Source organism: Macaca mulatta, chromosome 1, assembly GCF_049350105.2.
Source record: "Macaca mulatta isolate MMU2019108-1 chromosome 1, T2T-MMU8v2.0, whole genome shotgun sequence".
Lineage (NCBI taxonomy): Eukaryota > Metazoa > Chordata > Mammalia > Primates > Cercopithecidae > Macaca > Macaca mulatta.
This window is the reverse complement of record NC_133406.1, coordinates 137,319,480-137,339,602: the sequence shown is the minus strand read 5'-3', so window position 1 is coordinate 137,339,602 and position 20,123 is coordinate 137,319,480. Positions and strand designations below refer to the sequence as shown.

General features: G+C 31.8%; 1 protein-coding gene across 2 annotated transcripts in view; it reads right to left on the bottom strand.

Annotated features, from left to right (window-relative positions):
• COL11A1 (collagen type XI alpha 1 chain) overlaps window positions 1-20,123 on the bottom strand; it is a 218,638-nt gene that overhangs the window by 111,246 nt on the left and 87,269 nt on the right. For both annotated transcript variants that reach the window (XM_015146016.3, XM_077987597.1), the window contains exons 13-27: window positions 19,818-19,901; window positions 17,391-17,447; window positions 13,399-13,452; window positions 11,498-11,551; window positions 11,296-11,349; window positions 11,081-11,134; window positions 9,847-9,900; window positions 9,677-9,721; window positions 8,444-8,497; window positions 7,981-8,025; window positions 7,666-7,719; window positions 7,164-7,208; window positions 2,424-2,477; window positions 1,150-1,194; window positions 59-112 (exon numbers count right to left, since the gene is read on the bottom strand). In XM_015146016.3, the coding sequence (XP_015001502.1) occupies window positions 59-112; window positions 1,150-1,194; window positions 2,424-2,477; window positions 7,164-7,208; window positions 7,666-7,719; window positions 7,981-8,025; window positions 8,444-8,497; window positions 9,677-9,721; window positions 9,847-9,900; window positions 11,081-11,134; window positions 11,296-11,349; window positions 11,498-11,551; window positions 13,399-13,452; window positions 17,391-17,447; window positions 19,818-19,901 (807 nt within the window). The remainder of the gene's footprint in view (window positions 1-58; window positions 113-1,149; window positions 1,195-2,423; window positions 2,478-7,163; window positions 7,209-7,665; window positions 7,720-7,980; window positions 8,026-8,443; window positions 8,498-9,676; window positions 9,722-9,846; window positions 9,901-11,080; window positions 11,135-11,295; window positions 11,350-11,497; window positions 11,552-13,398; window positions 13,453-17,390; window positions 17,448-19,817; window positions 19,902-20,123) is intronic.

The window sequence follows — 20,123 nt, the reverse complement described above, 5'->3', positions numbered from 1 at the left end:
AAATGACTATAACATTTCACATTGAAAGTGTATAATGTGAAAACAATTTAACACTTACCTTGACTCCTCGGGGGCCAGGGTAGCCAATAGGACCTTGTGGACCAGGAGGACCCTGAAATACATTAATTACCACTTATATGTATAATAAATTGAAAGTACTACTCATTTACATACTGTAATTTTACCAAATCATCTACAAGGATATGGTTTTTTCTACTACTAATATTTGATAAAGATTTTTTGGTAGTTTACTTTTGTTTCTACAATCAGATATGATGAAAAAAACATGTAACTAGCACTATTCACTCCAAATGTATTATGTCATATATTCATACTAAAAATATGATATTGAAATGGACTAATAAGGCAAATCTTATAAGCATGCAAAATAATGTAAACAATTCAAAAATTAATAATTTGATTTTTAACCTAAAATATGCTATATTGAAAGTCTATAACAGTTATTGAAAAACTAACAAGATTGATAATTTCAAATAGAAAATTATAAATTAGTAGCATTCACTTCATCAAGTATATAATCAAAATTATATATCTTCCACAGCTGGTTTTATTTCTCTAGTCTACCTACATAAAACGTTCTATAAATCATAATTTATAATTTCTGCAGTAATGCTGAAATTTTAAAGCTGTTTTAAAAGAATTCAAAACAAATGTAAACAAAATGATCCTACCCCTGCTACTGTAATCTAAAGTAGCACTAACATTGAATATGCATATATTACATTTCACTTTGATATTTTGATAGCCATTGGTCTTAATTTAACATTTTATTAGATAACGGTTACCAGAAAGTAATAAGTAGTAATAACATTGGGGTTACATAAGCAGTTCAGTAATATTGAGTAATTCTTGTCCAATTTCATTGTTTTACATTATTACCATTTACTCCATACATAATTCACATGTAGAATGTGCACATATTCCTAACCATGGGAATATTTTTTAAAAGGACAGAACATAGTCTAATTTCTAAAGTTACTAATATAAAATTAAAAGTAGTCTAAGATATCTTTTGTATACCCAAAATAACTATATGAACATGATTTGTATATATGAGATGACCAAATTAAGCCATTTTCTCTTGGAAATTTTTTAATAGGACATTTAGATGGATACTTTGTAACCTACCAGAGCACCCTTTTCTCCAGACTGGCCTTCTTTCCCAGGATGACCCTATATTTAGCAAAAACATACACTGATAAGATGTTATATAAACAGAGTTGACAATACTATGAAAGTATTTTTTTTTTATTAAATCTACTAAGATCTTACTCTTTAAGTTTCAAAAACATTGAATGCTTTTGCATCAGTTTGTATGGCTTTAAATAAATTGGAAACTATGGCATTTGTAAGTAAACATAATAAGTTTATATGTGATGGATGTAAGTTTCCTCAAATACATAATGCATTTGAGAGAGCTTAGAAAAAGGACATCAAATAATATATATTGTTCATTAATAATTCATCCCCAGCCTCAGAGACTTATATAAAATTATATAAAGGTATTTAAATTGCCTTATATTTTGCAAATTAATCGAATGATCATATGTGCATCTTCAAAGGGGCACTAAGACATGTGGATGAGACATCTGAATATATAGCAAGATCATAAAATAGTAACAGTGTTAATAATCAACTTATTGAGATTCAGTAAATAAAAATTATAGCCATATCACAATTATACTCAATAGCAAGGAGAGGTAGGATGAGAAATCTTATATCCTAGCACTAAAAAATCTGAATATGTAGTTTAAAGAGGAAAAAAATCTGTAAATAACAAACGTTATTATTTAACAAACGTTATTATTTAACAAACGTTAAATAATAACTGTAGAGGTTACACAATTTCATTATTTGTTACTATTTAAAGGGAAATAATAAATATTGCTATATTTCCAGAAAAGAAAGAAACCCCTGTAGGCTGAGGTATTTTCATGAAAGATGTCTGAGAACATTTATGAATGGTGAGTAACGTCACCTGGACTCATAGAAACAGATACTTTGAAAAGGAGGAGAGGATGGACGGGCTTTCTAGGAGAGGAAACAGAATTGGGAAAGATAAGGTGATAGAAATGCTAAGAAAATGTGAGTGGACCTGCTTACCTGGAGCTAATGGTTAAGGAGGAGGTAAAATATATATATATATATATATATATATGAGATTCTGCGGAGGTTCTAGCTTAGAGTGCCAAATGAGTTTCTACAAAAGCCACTATGAACTCATTAAAGATTTTGCAATATAGAAGTGACATGATAAAATGTATTTTAGAGAGATCAATGTTTAAATACTGGCTCAATTTATTTTTATTACTAACCTCATATAATCATTACTAAAACACATGTAAAATCTATTTTTAAAGATAATGTAAAGAAATTTTAATGACCAGGTAGCTGTTACTTACAGGAGGCCCATCAGCACCAGGAAGTCCAGCAAGTCCTGGTTTTCCTTGTGGTCCCTTATCAAATAGAGAAAAAAAATTATTAAAAAAATAAAAATAATTTTAAAAAGCTTTAACTTGTACATATACTACTAATGAAATTCTTATCCAGAGTCACTGGCTTCAATCCATAAGTAATAAACATTTAAATAACTTTTGAATATATTATATGGAGGAAATGCCACGTAAAGATAAATTAAAACTAAATTTAACATGTCACAGGTATGCTAGGTTTTAGTCTGCTTATAATCTTAGATGTGTCTTTTTTAAAATTAGCAAATTAGTTTTTCGATACCACAATAAACCGAAGCTTAGAGAACCAAAAGGAAAGTATTATAGGTCAGAAATATATTGATTCATATCATTAAAGAGGTAAAGATTGTATTATTTCCCTCAATAATATTAATAAGTACTAATTCAAAAAATTACATAGTAACATTAATGAAACACCATTACATAGTAACATTGATGAAATACCACTTTTATTTTTAAAAATTAAAAAATATTTTGTGCAAGGTTATGGTGTGATAGTTATTCATAGGAAATGAAGGAAAGTAAATCTATTTTATTTTAAAAAGAACATATCCTAATAGGTAACCAACAAGATAATAATAAAGTAACAATTCAACAGATTAATCCCTGTTTAACCACACAGAGTTTCAAATCACATTGAACATGACCATTTCTAAGTTTGGAACATGATAAGAATCACTACCTTTTCTTGGTAGTGACAGTATCTTTTCTTGGGAATCAGACCTTTTCTTAGGAGGAAAGAAGACATTCTTCTAAGAATATTAAATTTATCAAGCTCCCAGAGCCCAGGTCATTATTATTGACACATCAAGTTATTGTCCGGGATTCAGAATCAATAGAAAGGTCAAGGACATATCAGCAAGCCTAAATGCTGGACATATTTTTGGGCTTTTTCCATTCTCAGGGAGTAAAGTATAATCATTGTATTCATATTGCCTGACATTGCAGTTTTACAAGAAAGTTTCAACCAAATCAGCATAGAACAAAAAATGAATTAAAAGTAATCTTTAAATTGAAAAATTAAGATTTTTTAACCAAACGTAATTACACCTCATTTAAAGGACTTGAATGTTTCAACCCTCTTCACCAGTCTGCAAAAGTCATATTCAATCAAGTAATTTAACACCATGTAATAAGTATCATAAAACACAAAATTTTTACTCTCATTTTGCCTGTCATTTAAATTACCTTTCACTCTCAAGGCAGGGGTTTTATTTCTTCAAAGTGAAATGTAGTATATAAACAATTATTTCATTAATTATTATTATCAGCAAATGTGATATTTTTATGACAATAACCTTTTGGGTAATACATATTGCATGGAATTTTTATGTTGCTATATATTTGAGAATAGACAAGAGGTCGGGTGCGGTGGCGGCTCACGCCTGTAATCCCAGCACTTTGGGAGGCCTAGGTGGGCTGATCACTTAAGGCCAGGAATTTGAGATCAGTCTAAGCAACATGGTGAAACTCCATCTCTACTAAAAATACAATAATTAGCAGGGCCTGGTGGCACATGCCTGTAATCCCAGCTACTAGGGAGGCTGAGGCAGGAGGATTGCTTGAATCTGGGAGACAGAGGTTGCAGTGAGTGGAGATGGCTCCACTGCACTCCAGCCTGGGTGGCAAAGCAAGACTCTGTCTCAAAAAATAATGATAATAATAATAAAATAAATAAATAATAGGCAAGATATATTAAAACTCTTGCACTACAAGATTGTTATTTAAACAAACTAAAATGAAGAGATCTCTTTCAGAATGGAAGTTCCATGATAGCAGAATATCTTGTCTGCTTTGTTAACTGTTTGCTGTTTCCCTGGAGGGGTGGGGAAAAAAAAGTTAAAAGAATGTATATTTAGATTTTAATAAAGTAGTTAAAGTATATTGAATGTTTCTATGTACTATGTTAGGCAATTTATGTTTGTTATCCACATTCTCAAAGAATTGCGAGAAATAGTATCCATTAAGAGTTTAGGTAAATTAGCCGATGCTAATATGTGGCAGCGTTGCAGTCTGGATGAACTTAGGTTCCTATCTATGTCTTCAAAATTCCTCCCTTTAATATTTATTTTGTGTCTTGTTATTTTATACAGGACTCAAGACAGTTATGTAACATCAATTGCTACCGAGCAATTAATATATGAGTAAACTCAGAAATTAAATCACAGGAAATATTTAGGAGAAATCACAATTTATCACAGGATGTATTTGGTTTATTTATCAAAAATATTAGAAAAAAACAATATAATATCTTATCTATTTTAGTTAATTAACTTAAATTTTATGAAATATTTTTACCGAAAATAAAAGCACAGGCTATAATAAGTTAGCAAAAAACATTGTTCTTGGATAGTAAAAATATATGACATTAGCTAAATTATATTAAAATGCTAAATTATACCATGATACAATTAAAACATTACTATTTACCAAATTTTCAAAGAGAAGACTCCTCGGCCAGAATAAATAAATCATAGCTATCATTAAAAATAAAAGTAGGCCGGGCACGGTGGCTCAAGCCTGTAATCCCAGCACTTTGGGAGGCCGAGACGGGTGGATCACAAGGTCAGGAGATCGAGACCATCCTGGCTAACACTGTGAAACCCCGTCTCTACTAAAAAATACAAAAAACTAGCCCGGCGAGGCGGCAGGCGCCTGTAGTCCCAGCTACTCGGGAGGCTGAGGCAGGAGAATGGCGTGAACCCAGGGGTCGGAGCAGTGAGAACCCAGCAGAACCCAGCAGTGAGCTGAGATCTGGCCACTGCACTCCAGCCTGGGTGACAGAGCGAGGCTCCGTCTCCAAAAAATAAATAAATAAAAAACAACTTTTTCTAAGAGCAAATTCCTCTTAACAATCTAGTACATACATGATAAAATCACGGTAGAAATTTAACAGGTGCAGGTGTCAAGTGCAATGTAAAATAAATATATTTATAATGTGCTAATCTAAAATATGAGTGACCCAGATTAAAATCCCTGATCTAAATATTAAAAATAACCTTTAGAACCTAACATAACTCATAGGACATTTTCCAATAGTGCTCTGCATCTATATCCAAAGTATCCACAGAAAAAAGTACTTTCAAAACTACTTAAATCTGATGTTTTCTCTCACAACTCAATATTAAGATAAATAATCCAATGAGAATATTAACCAAAAGAGTTTAATAGATATTTTATCAAAGACCTGATAGAAATGGCTGCTAAGCATAGGAAAAGATGTTCAACAAAAGTAGTGATCAGGGAAATGCAAATTACAACCACAATGAGATACCATTTCACACCAACAAGAATGATCGTAATCAAGAAGACAGACAATAACAAGCACGAGTGAGAATGTGGAGAAATTACTATCCTCATACATCTTTGCTTGGAAGGAAAAATGGTACAATCGATATGGTAAAGAGTGGAATTCTCAAAATATTAAACATAAGTTTACCATAACCGAGGAATTCTACTTCTAAGTATATACCAAAAAGAAATGAAAACACATCGATACAAAGACTTGTATGCAATTATTCACTACAGCAGTGGTACGGATAATAGCGAAAAAGTATAAACTACACATATTCTATCAACTGCCAAATAAAAGTAAACAGAACCTGGTATAGCCAATCAATGGAATACTATGAGAACAAAATAAGGAGCAAAGAACTAATAAATAATAAGGAACAAAGTACTACTAAACGTACTACGGCATGGATGAACCTAAAATGAAAGAAGTCAGACATAAAGGTCACATATGCATTCATATGATTAAATCATTTATTAAATTTATTCATAAGTTTCATTCATATGAAATATTCAGAAAACTCAAATCTATACAGACAGAAAGCAAATTAATTGTTGGCTAGGTCTGAGGGGGTGGAAACACAGACTGCAAATTAACACAAGGATTATTTCTGGAATGATATAAGTATTCTGAAAGTTAGATTGCAGCACAACTGTAAATTTAGTAAAAATCATTCACTTGTGCACTTAAAACAAGTGAATATTTATAGTATGCAAATTACACCTCAATAAAGCTGTTAGTTTTTTTTTTTTAATTGTTATGTTTGTAGAAATCAACAAAAATAACGAAAGAAAAAAGGTGTTGGAAAGAGCCAGCTAGCAATGTGCTATGACTACAGGGAACAAAATATTACTCAAGAACTCTCACAGTGGAGATCAGGGAAAAAGACATGTGTTTAATTAAAGACTTATTCTTGTTTTGATCCAGACATTGAGTTATTAACAAGACCATCATTTGTCATTCATATATGAGATATGATGGCAATGACAACTTCACAATTTTCTCTTCATTATATCTTCCTACAAATCTTTTGTCACAAGCAAACTTAGTTACTTTTCTGGAAAATAATGAGAAAGAAAAGGAGACCTAAAATAAAGAGAAAATATTCACTCGTACCCGTATGTTCCTGAAATTAATATAGCTGAGAACGTCACATTTAGAAGCTGTTTAAATGGTAACTGAAGTTTTATCATTCACAGTTTAAGAACATATGAATGAATTCTCCCCACACTGTATTTCCATGTCAAGTCTAGATTAATTCTTTATGTGCTGAGCAATCTAGATATCTTAACAAAAACAGAAGGCAGACCTTACACCTGCCTAAGATTGCTAAAGCAAACATGTTCACTAGGCCTTACTAGAACAACAGATTAACTTACTTTTTCACCAGGAGGACCAATTGGACCTTGTGGACCAGGAAGACCCTAATTTAAAAGAATGTATTTCATATATCAGAAATCAAATCACAGTAACGCACTTTTAAAACAGCAAATTATTAACTCACTATAGTACATAGAGTGAGTTATAAGAATCTGTATATATTCCCATACACCCCAAAGAATTTTAGAACACGATGAGGAGTTTTACACAAGCTACTCTTTTTGCAAAGGGACTATAATGTGATCCTATTCAAAACTCTCCTGCAGGTGGCTATCAGTCCTGGCATTCCCTAAACATTGAATGACTCATTTTTCCTTGGGAAGAGAGGGGCTTCTGCAAGTTTGCTCAACTTTTTTAAAAAAGAAAAGGATGCATTTTCCTACATTCACATTTTAAATATTGCTAGGCCTACACAGAAAATTGTGAGGCTGTCAATTTTCTTATGCAAAGATAGCATCTTCCCCCCATTATTTCAAAGGAGCTGCAATGGCTTAGACTTACCTGAGGTCCTGGATTCCCTTGTTGACCTGGAGGCCCAGGCTCCCCTTGGGGACCCTGCCAGAGGAAAATATAAAAAGTCCTTAATGGGCTATTTTACACAATAGATTTTTTTTCTTCTCAATTGGAAAATATCTCCACCCATCCCTAAACAGTTTGCCCTCAAGAGATTCTGGAAAATACTGTAAAATATTAATGTATCTAATATACTTAGCAAAATGTAAGAAATCTTCATATTTTAGATTTCGCAACAAAAATGGCTTCTTAGTGGTTATATTCAAAGATGAGTTATTTTATCACTATTTGCTACATACATACCATGTTCCCTTTTGGTCCTGGGGGGCCATCTACACCTGCCATACCCTGCAATGAAGAAAAAGGGTGTATGGTTGCTTATATGTTTTGATGCTAAAATAGAAAATCAAAAAGACTAATCTAATAGCACGATACTACTCTATCGACTAAAAAATCATCTAGGATTTAATGTAAATGAAGAAGAGAAAAGACCTATACTTTCTTTTCCATGTCCACATTGGAGACAATCTACCAACATTTTCCTCTGCATGCTGGGGATGTATCATGAAAAGAGTAAAATAGATAATCAAAAGGAAGATAGAAGGAAAGGAGGGAATGATGAGTTAAAGTGAAAGGCAGCTTCTGTAGATCTTCAAATATAACAAGGCAATAAACTCTTGGCTCTTTACTGAGGGCTTCTATGGCCTCTCAACGGTTGATAACGAGCTTTCCCTAGAAAATCTTCAATGTTTCCAGCAGTACATACAGGCTGCCCTGGAGCTCCTGGAGTTCCCCTTGGACCCAGCAAACCTCGTGGGCCCTAGGAGAAAAAGAAAAAAGCACGCCTTAAAAAAAAAAAAATGCCCTAAAAACATGCCTCTTCCAATGAAGAAATCCTAAGGTTATTTTTAGAGTAAAAATATCTGGACATCTTTTATTAACACACTGAAAGTGATGTCCATAACATAAATATCTAGTGTTTATACTGATCCAAAAGCCAGAATAAATAACAGTTTTTAGTACAGAAATTGTGTTTCTTTGATTCTATAAATTTACATAGGAACCACTTGGGGAATTTTTAAAATATGAAATAGTTTAGTATTTTCAATATGACACTTTTGTGTCATTTTTTGATTTCAATGACAGCATTCAACATTATTATTCAATCAGATATACTATACAAATAGAAAAGTCCTGATTCTCATTTATTGTACATTTAGGTAAATTTCATCTTAAGATAGCATTCACTGAGAAAAGAAAATGACCAGCTGTGTAGCTATATATGCAGATTACAGAAACCATTTTTGAGAGGTTCCTTAAATTATTTTTATTTACACTTGATTTCTCCTTCTCTTCTTTTCTCCCCTCCTGCACCTGCTCACCTTTTTTTCCTTCTTTAGAAAAGTCAATAAAATAATCTAATTTCTCCCCCATTTGCTTGAATTTACTTGTCAAGGATCTAAAATGTGGTACAAGGTAGAATGTAGGAATTTAAAACCAAAATTAGGAGGCCTATTTCTAGTTTAGTTATTTTGTTAGCTAACTTCAAGTAAACATTCCCAGATCAGTTTCCTCATTTGTAATATTTAATGGAGAAAAGTGATATAATCCATATGTCTGGTATATTCCAAGTGACATATTATTATTTTTTTTTTCTGGTAATAGGATTCATTTCTTCTCAGTACATAAATTTTGGAGCTACTGATGACAGGACAAAAAACAAAACAAAGAAACAGCAACAAAAACTAGGTAAGGTAACATTTTTGGCTGGAAATATGTTACATTCCAGAGATTTTTCCCTCAATTGTCTAAGATTTTCTCTGTAACAAAAGAAGACCTCTATATATCCTTTTTCATTTTTTTCACATGGCAATTATCTGGTTAGCTTAGCTAAGACTGCAATATTTTTCTGAGTTTACCATTGTTTTTATATGTGTAACACCAGTCACTAGTCCTAAAAAATAGAGATATTACTAAAAATAAAAAGTAAGTTGCTTACAGCTTCACCTGGAAGACCTCTTGGTCCAATTTCTCCATCTTCTCCCTGTCATTGACGAAATTAATGAGAATATAGAACATTTAGACAATGTATCATTTCAAAATGATTTTGTTATATTATGTTTTAATTTTAAATATTTCTTAAAGAAATGAAAAGAAGTATTAATATACCCTCATTCCATCATCACCAGGAGGACCTGGAGGACCTTGTGGACCTCGTTCACCCTGTTAAATCAATACAAATATGATTAACATATGGAAATAAGTAGAATGTTCACCAGTCTATCAGGTAGCTATCTAAACCAAATAAAACAGGACATTTGACAGGGAAAACATATGCTTTATTTACTGTCCTCAAAACATTTTGCAGATAAATTATAATTTAACAACTTTAACTGGCTTTACATGTTTAGTATGCTAATAATATTTTATAATTATAATATTGTTCGGTTAATTTTCAATACAAAAGTTTTATGTAAAAATAAGTATCTTAAATAGTTTTCAGACATTTAATTATTTTGAGATAAATTATTTAGAAACTTATTTTGCTGATGATTGTATTAAATATGGATATACTTTGGTGACTTTGACTTAAATATTTTCTACTTCTAAATAATTCATATTAAATCAGCATAACTCAGGTGACGAAAGAAATTTGGTCTTTTTTAAAATGGATAAAAGTAGATCTTGATCTTAAGATGTTAGACACACACTATATGTTCTGTCAGACATTCACAGGGTTTTCTTTTCTTTCACTATTTTTTCCTTCTCCAATTTTCTTAAAACTTATCTTAGCCTCATTATTAATGCTGGTAAAGAAAGATATGAGGATCTAAAGCTGATCTATTTTTGAGAGACAGTCTTCATAATTTCCTACTAAAATTATCTGCTGGAATACTGTTCAGGATCATGGTTTATTTAGCCTTCACAAATTACAAGTTCTTGACTTGTACTGAAAGCTTTTATCATGACCAAAAAATAATATAGTGCCTAGTATATTACTGTGTTAATGACAAACTACCTACAGATGTCTTCTTCTGAGTATATGTCCACAGACAAAAAGTAATGAAAAAGTTGAGAAAATTATTTAAAAATTAGAGGTAAAATTAAATATCCACATTGCTCTTCTGTTTATATTTTCCAGGTACCTGTATATAAACATTCTGATTCAATTTATGCTTGCAAAAAAGAAATATTATAACGTCTAAAAATATTCAAAGAACTTACACTGATACCACATGTGTAATTTTACCTATTTTCCTCCTAGTACCTATTACATTATTATTAAGTCGATTCACAAATGTTAAAATTAATTTTTCTTCTTTTTCTGATTTCCCAAATTGTTATCAATTCTAAAATATTTCATAACATTCCCTGGAAAAAAAAAGGAATAGATGTATCTTACCCTGTGACCTTTGTCACCTGGCAGACCTGGAAGTCCATCAAACCCTCGATCTCCCTGTAAAACCATCATCATCATCATCATCATCATCACAATTCCAGTCTTTCCATTAAATGTGAAATATTCTCTCAGATTCAGAAAATAGATTTTTAAATATAAAATTTTACGTGGTGAACTGACACACAGGATGTGAATATAAAAATATGTGAGCTCCTGACCTTTGACCCAGGTTCTCCTGGCATTCCTCTTCCTCCATCTGCACCTGGACGACCCTGATAATGCCAACAGCATGATTAAGCAAAGTGACTCTTATTACCAGTAGGTAAGGAAAATAAATAAATAAATAAATAAATAAATAAATAAATAAAACTAATGATCATGGCAGATGTCTTCAAAATGCACAACGAAAATAAGCCATACCCTTTTTCCAGGTTTTCCCGTTGGACCAGGGGGACCCTGGACGCCTCGAGGGCCCTATATCAAAACATCATAATTAAACCATATTATAGAATTCTTGATCAACAAACTCAATAGCATCAAGAGAGATGGTGTCAGAAACTAGTGTCCTCTTAGCTTTAACTTAATCATTCAAACACAAGAAAATTATTTCCACGTAAAAGTTCAAATAAAGCAGAAGACAAAAGGTTTCTATCAAATAAATACCTATTTTTTCTAAATGGCTTCTTACAAAAAAAATACCACTTACTAACTATATATGTAGACATGAGGTTACATTTAAATAAAAGAAATAATTACACATTTTATTCTCAAAACCTTGGGGTTTTATATTTCCCTTGATGGAACACACTCTTAACTATCCATTCCATTTCTCTTCTCTTACCAATCCCCTTTCTTTCATCTTTCTCTCATTTGTTGTATGTTCTTTACTAGATATTTCTCCTTTTATTGCACTTATAATGTTGGATTATAATGGTCTTTTCTCATGTTTGAATCTCCCATTTAGATTGTCAACAGCTAAAGTCTTTAATCAATTTTCCCCACTATACTCCTAGAATTCAGCACGGTCCCTGGTACACCTCTCTTTCAATCAGCTACAAAAATTTGGAGGACAATTTGGCAATCCCTGAAGCAAATTATTGACTGGCACTATACTATGTCAGATTAAAGGTTTAAAATTCTCATTATCTTTTTCTTCAGTAGCAGTATACCATCAATGTGTCAATATATACTTTTCATGGGGATCGATATATATGTTTTAAAGTGAAATTATACAGCTAATAATAGGTCAAATGTAGTTCCACTATAAATGTTACATAGGCCTTCATATTTAACTAACTATATATGCTATTTAAAGTTAATTAAAACAATATGCACATAATAAACATAGCAGAAAATAATGAAACCCACATTTGAAAATTTAAATAATTTTTATAATCACTGTGAAATGTTCATTCTAGAAATAAAAAATCAAGACTGTCTAAAGGCCCTGCATGGTGAATCATTCCTATAATACGAGCACTCTGGGAGGCCCAGGAGGTCAGATTGCTTGAGCTCAGGAGTTTGAGACCAGACTGGGCAACATGCTGAAACTCCAACTCTAGAAAAAATATAAAAAATTTGCCCGGCATGGTGGCATATGACTGTAGTCCCAGCTACTTGAGAGGCTAAAGTAGGAGGACCCTTTGAACCCAGGAGGCAAAGGTTGCAGTGAGCCAAGATCATGCCACTGCACACTGCAGCCTGGGTAACAGAGCAAAGCAAGACTCTGTCTTGGAAAAAAAAAAAAAAAAAGATGGTCTACAGGTTGAAGAGTATGTAGCTTTGTAATGAGAACACTGTAGTCTGAACTCCAGTCCCAAGGCATGGGCCAAAAATAACAGTACAAATACTTTTTAGTTTTTAGTGTAAATAATCCTTCCTTTGATAATACATTTCTCTTTTTGGATTAAAGGAGTCAAGGAAAACTAAAATCCTAAACAATTACTGCAGTATGTTTTCAGATTCATCTATTTTATAAAAAGAAAATGTTGAGCAAAAAGTTCACAAACTTTGGGAAAGAATAAACCCCCTACATTTTCATATAGTCTAATATCAGTGTTTTTACACGATTCCCAGTTAAGCATTTTCCATCCTTTCAATGGCAAAGTTAACCAAACATAAAAAAGAAGGCTACTATATCTTGAATCACCCAAATATCATAATCAGTTTTCTCTGATTTTTTTAATTTCAAAATAAACTCTCATACCTTAATAGAGGAACAACATCAACAAAAAAGAATGAACTATTGATGCATTCTCAAAGGAATTATGCTGTATCAAAGAAGCCAGTCAAGAATAAAAAGACAAATTTTGATTTCTTACCTGAGGACCTGGATCGCCACTCTCACCTTTGGCCCCAGCTGAACCAGGCCCCCCCTATAGAAAAAAGTGAAGATATTTCACTTAATTTAGCAATTTCATAACTACTTTTATCCTGCCAATTGCACTTGAAATAATTAAACATTATTCAAAATATATTTAATCATATTAGCATTATCTTATTAACACAGTAAAATTCTCCAGCACTTGCATTGAAGTATATCTCTTCTCAATATATTGATTACATTCCAATTTGTGAGCAATAAAGGTCTATATTTTATGTACCACTGCACAGAAGCTAAAGTCATGAAATCACATTGAAATTGTCTTTTGTGTGTGCACTATAAGAACTCATAGGATGATACACAAAGCATTATTTATCACTACTCTGTGATGTAGTAGTAGAGTAACCCATTATTACCAAATCAGATATACATTTAATCCATTTATACTATAAGGATTAACATTGACAAAATGTTACTGCTTTTATATTCAGATATTTTTTAGACTCTGAATTGTATAATAACAAAATGGCAAGAACCTGGTGTTATTGATACTATTATAATTGCCCTGAAATAGTGTTAACACATTTTTCCCAGGTTGGTATGTTTTTTTCCAATGAGAATAAGTCTGTATAACAAATATATCTTAAATGCATTTATGTAATTAAGGTGACCAGACATGGTGGCTCAAGCCTGTAATCCCAGAACTTTGGGAGGCCAAGGCAGGTGAATCACCTGATGTCAGGAGGTCGAGACCAGCCTGGCCAACATAGCGAAACTGTCTTTACTAAAAATACAAAATTTAGGTGGACATGGCGTTAGGCGCCCGTAATCCCAGCTACTCAGGAGGCTGAGGCAGAATCGCTTGAAACGGGAGGCAGAGCTTGCAAAGAGCCAAGATCACACCACTGCATCCCAGCCTGGGTGACAAGAGTGAAACTCCATCTCAAAATAAATAAATAAATAAATAAAAATAAAAAATAAAAAGGTGCAACAACAACCTGGCACATAAAATAAAATAAATAAACAAACCATAAAATTGCTTTATAAACAAGTTGTGAGTTTTAAAATTAAACACTAGGCAACACGTATCCCCAAAAAACTTCAAAACATTAAAAATAAACATGGTGATTATAGTCTCTTCATGTTGAAACACTGTGTGTTCTAAAAGATTCTAATTTATTTAAATCCATACACATTCCATTAAATACCACATTGTATAAAGCATGACAAAGATTAAAATTATGCTAAATCTGAACATGTCAGCAATCTATAGCCTCCTGGTGACTCCAAAGTAAAAGAAGTATTAACATGATGTCTACAAAATACAAAAAGTCAAGTAACATGAATTTTCTAATCTTTAAAATTAAAAGAATAATGACTTTCAAGCTTCTAATAAAGAATTATTGCAAACAAACTTCTGCAAGAGAAAAACTGGGGTTCCACATTAAGTCAGATTATTAATCACTGAATTGAATGCAATTATAGAACAGACTATTTTTAATTAATTGACTGTTTTACATTCTCTCTATATAAGCACTACCTACTCAACAGATTATAATTATTTTGCTCCAACATTTATTCTAAAAAATGTCACACAGTCATTGACAATAAAATAATAGAGAAAAATTTTTTCTATACTTCCTGCATGTTTTATGATACAGTCCTCCATTTGTCTATAAAGGCAACTGGATGTAAACAAGTGGTTAAAATAATTTTTCATAGGAAAAATGCACAAATGTCAAAATATTGATGTAGAACTTTCTTTTCTAAATCTTAATCTAGTGAATACTTTTTTAGACTATAGAGTTAAAAGATATTTGGAAGACTAACAATTTAACATTTTGATGCAAACATCAAATTTGCATGTTTCGAAACAAAGTATAATAGAGTAAATGGTAAAAAGAAACGATACGATTTTTTTTCTCTCAATACCTACCTTCAATAATTAAGGAAGCTGAAACTTTCATACCAAAGAGATAAGTAGATAAAATTAATCAATTTGGGCTATGACATTGAGAATGTGTATATGGTTGTCAATATTTTCTCTTTGCCAACAGGCTATGGAAAATATGCTGGCCCTTAATGGTTGTTTAATGAAAACAAGAACCGCTAATGTGCCTCCCTTATTTCTGCTCATTGCTGCCGTTAGCCTCTATGGATCCATTTCCTTGTGTTTTTCAAGGTAAGTAATGAAATTTCTTTGGATAATAGAGTTTCAGATATCCTAGGACTGATATTTGTTTTTTTTTTTTGAGATGGAGTCTAGCTCTGTCGCCAAGACTGGAGTGCAGTGACATGATCTCAGCTCACAGCAACCTCCACATCCTGGGTTCAAGCGATTCTCCCGCCTCAGCCTCCCGAGTAGCTGGGATTACAGGCATGCACCACCACACCCGGCTAATTCTCTACTTTTAGTAGAGACGGGGTTTCACCATGTTGGTCAGGCTGGTAGCGAACTCCCAACCTCAGGTGATCCGCCCGCCTTGGCCTCCCAAAGTGCTGGGATTACAGGCGCGAGCCACCGTGCCCAGCCTGATATTTGTAAATTAAATCATATATGGCACTGTTTCTCAAACATGTTTGCCCATAGGAATCAATCTGGTGCATGTATTAAAATTACAGTGCTGGTTCTAATTCTGATTCTACAACATTAGAGTCTTAAGTTCAGAGTCTCAGAAATTTTTATTTTTAATACAATACCTAGGTTAATTCTTCTGACCCCAAATTTTATAATACACTAACATACTACTTACTTTCCTGTTATGTAAATTGGAGTCATTAACAAATAATTAAAAATTAACTCTATTTCATTTATTAAGTGATATAGAATTTGCCATATTACTGTATTTTGGAAAGGCAAAGTATGATAAAATACATGATAAATATTTAATAATGTGTTAAATTATATAATTTAAATTCTATGAAACATATTATCAGAATATATGTTCCACATGAGCTTATATGATTGACTGTATATTCCTGCAAAATAAATGTAAAATTTTGACTAAATTATGGTAAATATAAATATAAGGAAATCTACACAATAAAATCTTGAATAAAATACATGAAGAAAAACTATCACCCTAATATAACCAGTAAAATAGATTAAATAATTAGAAGACTAAGCACTTGATTTAAATTTGAATACAATAGTTTTGCTGTGTCTAGTATGTACAATACAGATTTTAACTTTCAGAATAATACATTCTGTAAAAAGATTTATTTTCATAAAATATTTTGAAAGTCTGTGAGAGCATATGAAAGCACAGTAGAAAAAAATTATACTAAAAAGCAAATATTTAAAATATAAATTTTGTATCCATCTATTCTAAAATTAATGAGAATCCTGGTTTGAATCCTGTGAACTGCTACACCACTTAACATTAGTATATTCTAGTGTCTTTGAAGATTTTTTAGACAAAAATATTTGAAATATCTTAGCTTGCTATCATGCTAGTCAGAAAAAAATAATATTTTGTTATTTCCAAGAGTTTCTACAACAGAAAATACTCTCTCTAATATCTGAAGCATCTTGTGGAATACTGAGACAACCTGCAGTTTAAAAAAGTATCTTGCTTGTCCGAAGATTTTGTCATAATTTTCACTGGCCTCAAATATATTTTTCTTTTTTAACAAACATTTTGTTTAATATAAAATTAAGTCTCAAGGATTTAATGTAAAATATCATTTTGGAAACTGAATGTTAGGCAAATGAATGATACTAATCGTTTAAGAAATTAATATTTGGATATGACTCAATTACATTTTTATTTTATTTATTCAATTTAAATTTTTTTACTGAGACCTTTTGATCAAAATGTACTGAAAACTGAATTGAGAAGGATTTTTATTTTAATGGAAACAACAGCAAGCATGAAAACATACACTATTGTCACCAACCAGAGATATGCACAATTCCTGGAAGAAGTTGCACAGGGAACTGCTAATTTGAAAATTTTAACATATATTATCTTTGTTGGGGTAACCTACCACAGGACCTGGTCTTCCAGTTAGACCCATTGGGCCAGGTGGGCCTCTCAGAGCAATCTAAAAAACAAAATATGTCAAATTCAGTAATATTCTCCTGGAAGAGCAAATTAAAGTACAAGATGAATATGCACAAGCTACCCTTAAGTAACACGTGATCAACACAGATTTAATAGCTACATGCTAGAAAGAGTGTCAGGTTACTGAAGAACTGCAAATTTCTAGAATGACAAAAGAGGTAAATATCAGACATTTTGAAAACTTTTTAACATATAAAATCTTGTAACATATATTGCTATGATTTAATCAAAAATAAAAGTTAAACTAGATTTTAGAACAACTAGTATCTGATAATTTACTATTCTGAATTTACTCAAGAATAATGCATAGCCTTTTTCTCTTAAATGTGTAGGCACAATTTGAGAGACTTTAGATAAAAATTATTTTAGCAATAATTTAGGAAAAATTATAACTAAAGCCAGACACCATCAAACAAAACTGGTCAGGAAGTGTTATGATAATATGTGCCTTTTAACAAATCTCAAATATAATGCTATAGAAGAATGTTTATTTTGTATAATCATAGGCATAATAAACTGATTACATGCACTATTGTTACACTGAATATTAGAAATGTGAAATTAGCATACTTGAAAAGTTCGAACACATACAGTACAAAAGATAAAAATTTGATAGATGTTAAATTAGTATTGTGTGCTACTTTTGAATATTAGAGAGCTGAAGAGATGAACACTTAGATTTATCACAAAGATATCAAAAATAATACCACAACAGAAATAAATGCAAAATTATATTAGAAAAGTGCACGAGATGAAAACAGTAGGATCTCCAAAGTCACTACTGACTCACCATGAGATTTTTGACAATATACTTCTTAATCCTTGAGATTAAATATCTGAAAAATTGAATTATAATGCTTGCTACCTATTTTTCAAGTAGGTGAAGAGGGCTAATAAAATGAGGAATTCAATAACCTCATAAAATATTTAAGTTCAAATAATCACCTTAAAATTGTTCAAAATAATATATTTTATAAAATAAGTTGTAGAAATCTTTAGTAAATTATATTAAATAATTTTAGACTTGCATTATGCCAAAATCTAATAAACAAATATTTTACTTTTTCATTATCTTTAAACATGATGAAACCAAATAATGATGTATTTTCAGATTAATAGACTTAGGAAAGACATAAACAAATATTGAGGATGAATTACAATTTTCACTCATGTTTTCAGATATTTTAATACATGCATAAATTCATCATCATTATGAATAAAAATTTTATCACAAAAGTGATTTATATTGGTTAGAAAGTAGGTAACCATATCCATACCAATCATAAATCCTTTATTTCCTTATTCCTCAAAAAGAAAACCAATACTATTTGGCCGGGCGCGGTGGCTCAAGCCTGTAATCCCAGCACTTTGGGAGGCTGAGACGGGCAGATCACGAGGTTAGGAGATCGAGACCATCCTGGCTAACACGGTGAACCCCGTCTCTACTAAAAAATACAAAAAACTAGCCGGGCGAGGTGGCGGGCGCCTGCAGTCCCAGCTACTCGGGAGGCTGAGGCAGGAGAATAGCGTGAACCCGGGAGGCAGAGCTTGCAGTGAGCTGATATCCGGCCACTGCACTCCAGCCTGGGCAACAGAGCGAGACTCCGTCTCAAAAAAAAAAAGAAAAAGAAAACCAATACTATGAATAAAAAAATGTTATACGAATTCCAATTCCTCCCTGGTCTATCCTTTTGACTTTCTTGTGTATATTCTAATTTCAATGAAACTAATTAAAAACCATAAATGTACTTCTATATTTTATAAGTCTACAAGTAGTGGAAGCTTTAAACTAAAAAAAAATCATAAACTGCAATTTTAAAAACATTACAGATTATAAAGATTAGGGTTGGTAAGAAATGTGAAGGTTCCTTTCTTATATATGATCTCCAAGAAATTTAATTTTCTGTGTTACTCTTGATATCTTAGATAATCCAGAAAATTAAGAACAAATGTGTTTCAAATTTTATTCTCTTAATTATAACTAATCATTGACTTATGAGTTAGCAAAGTAAAACTGGATGTGATAGATAAGGTGCACTAGGTGTAAATATATCAATACTCTTGGGAAAAAAAATTAGAAATCCTGTGTGTTATGGTGGAAGATTGCTAGAATTATATAATGGCAATTATATAATTGCCAATTAGGATCAGCTACCTAACTATAATTTTCAATTAATAAACATTACTACTAGAAAAGTAAATATAATTTTAGCAGTTTTCCAAGTAAGTTCAATACACTATTCAGAAGTAAATATTCTATTAATAATGGTAGCATCTTCCATATGTACAAACATATATACTTGACACAGAGTCAGTCATCTTGTGGAAATGCAAGTTCATCCTTTCTTACCCGAGCCTGCTGAAGAATAGCTTGAGCCTGAGCTTCCTGAGCAGAGATGGTTGGTCCTTTGGAACCATCACCACCATAACGGAACTTGGAAGACATAACATTAAGAAATTCAAAATCAGCTTTGTCAAACATGTTGAATTATGTGCTTTGATCATTAGATAAAAAACACTTAAAATGGTGGGATTTTACAAAATTACAAAGTAAATCCATAATGAATCATGAGATCTAGTTTGTTTTGTTTTTACTCTCTCTTATGGAAGTTCTTTACACTACAGGTTACCGGTTGTAGAAGAAGAAACTAGAAAC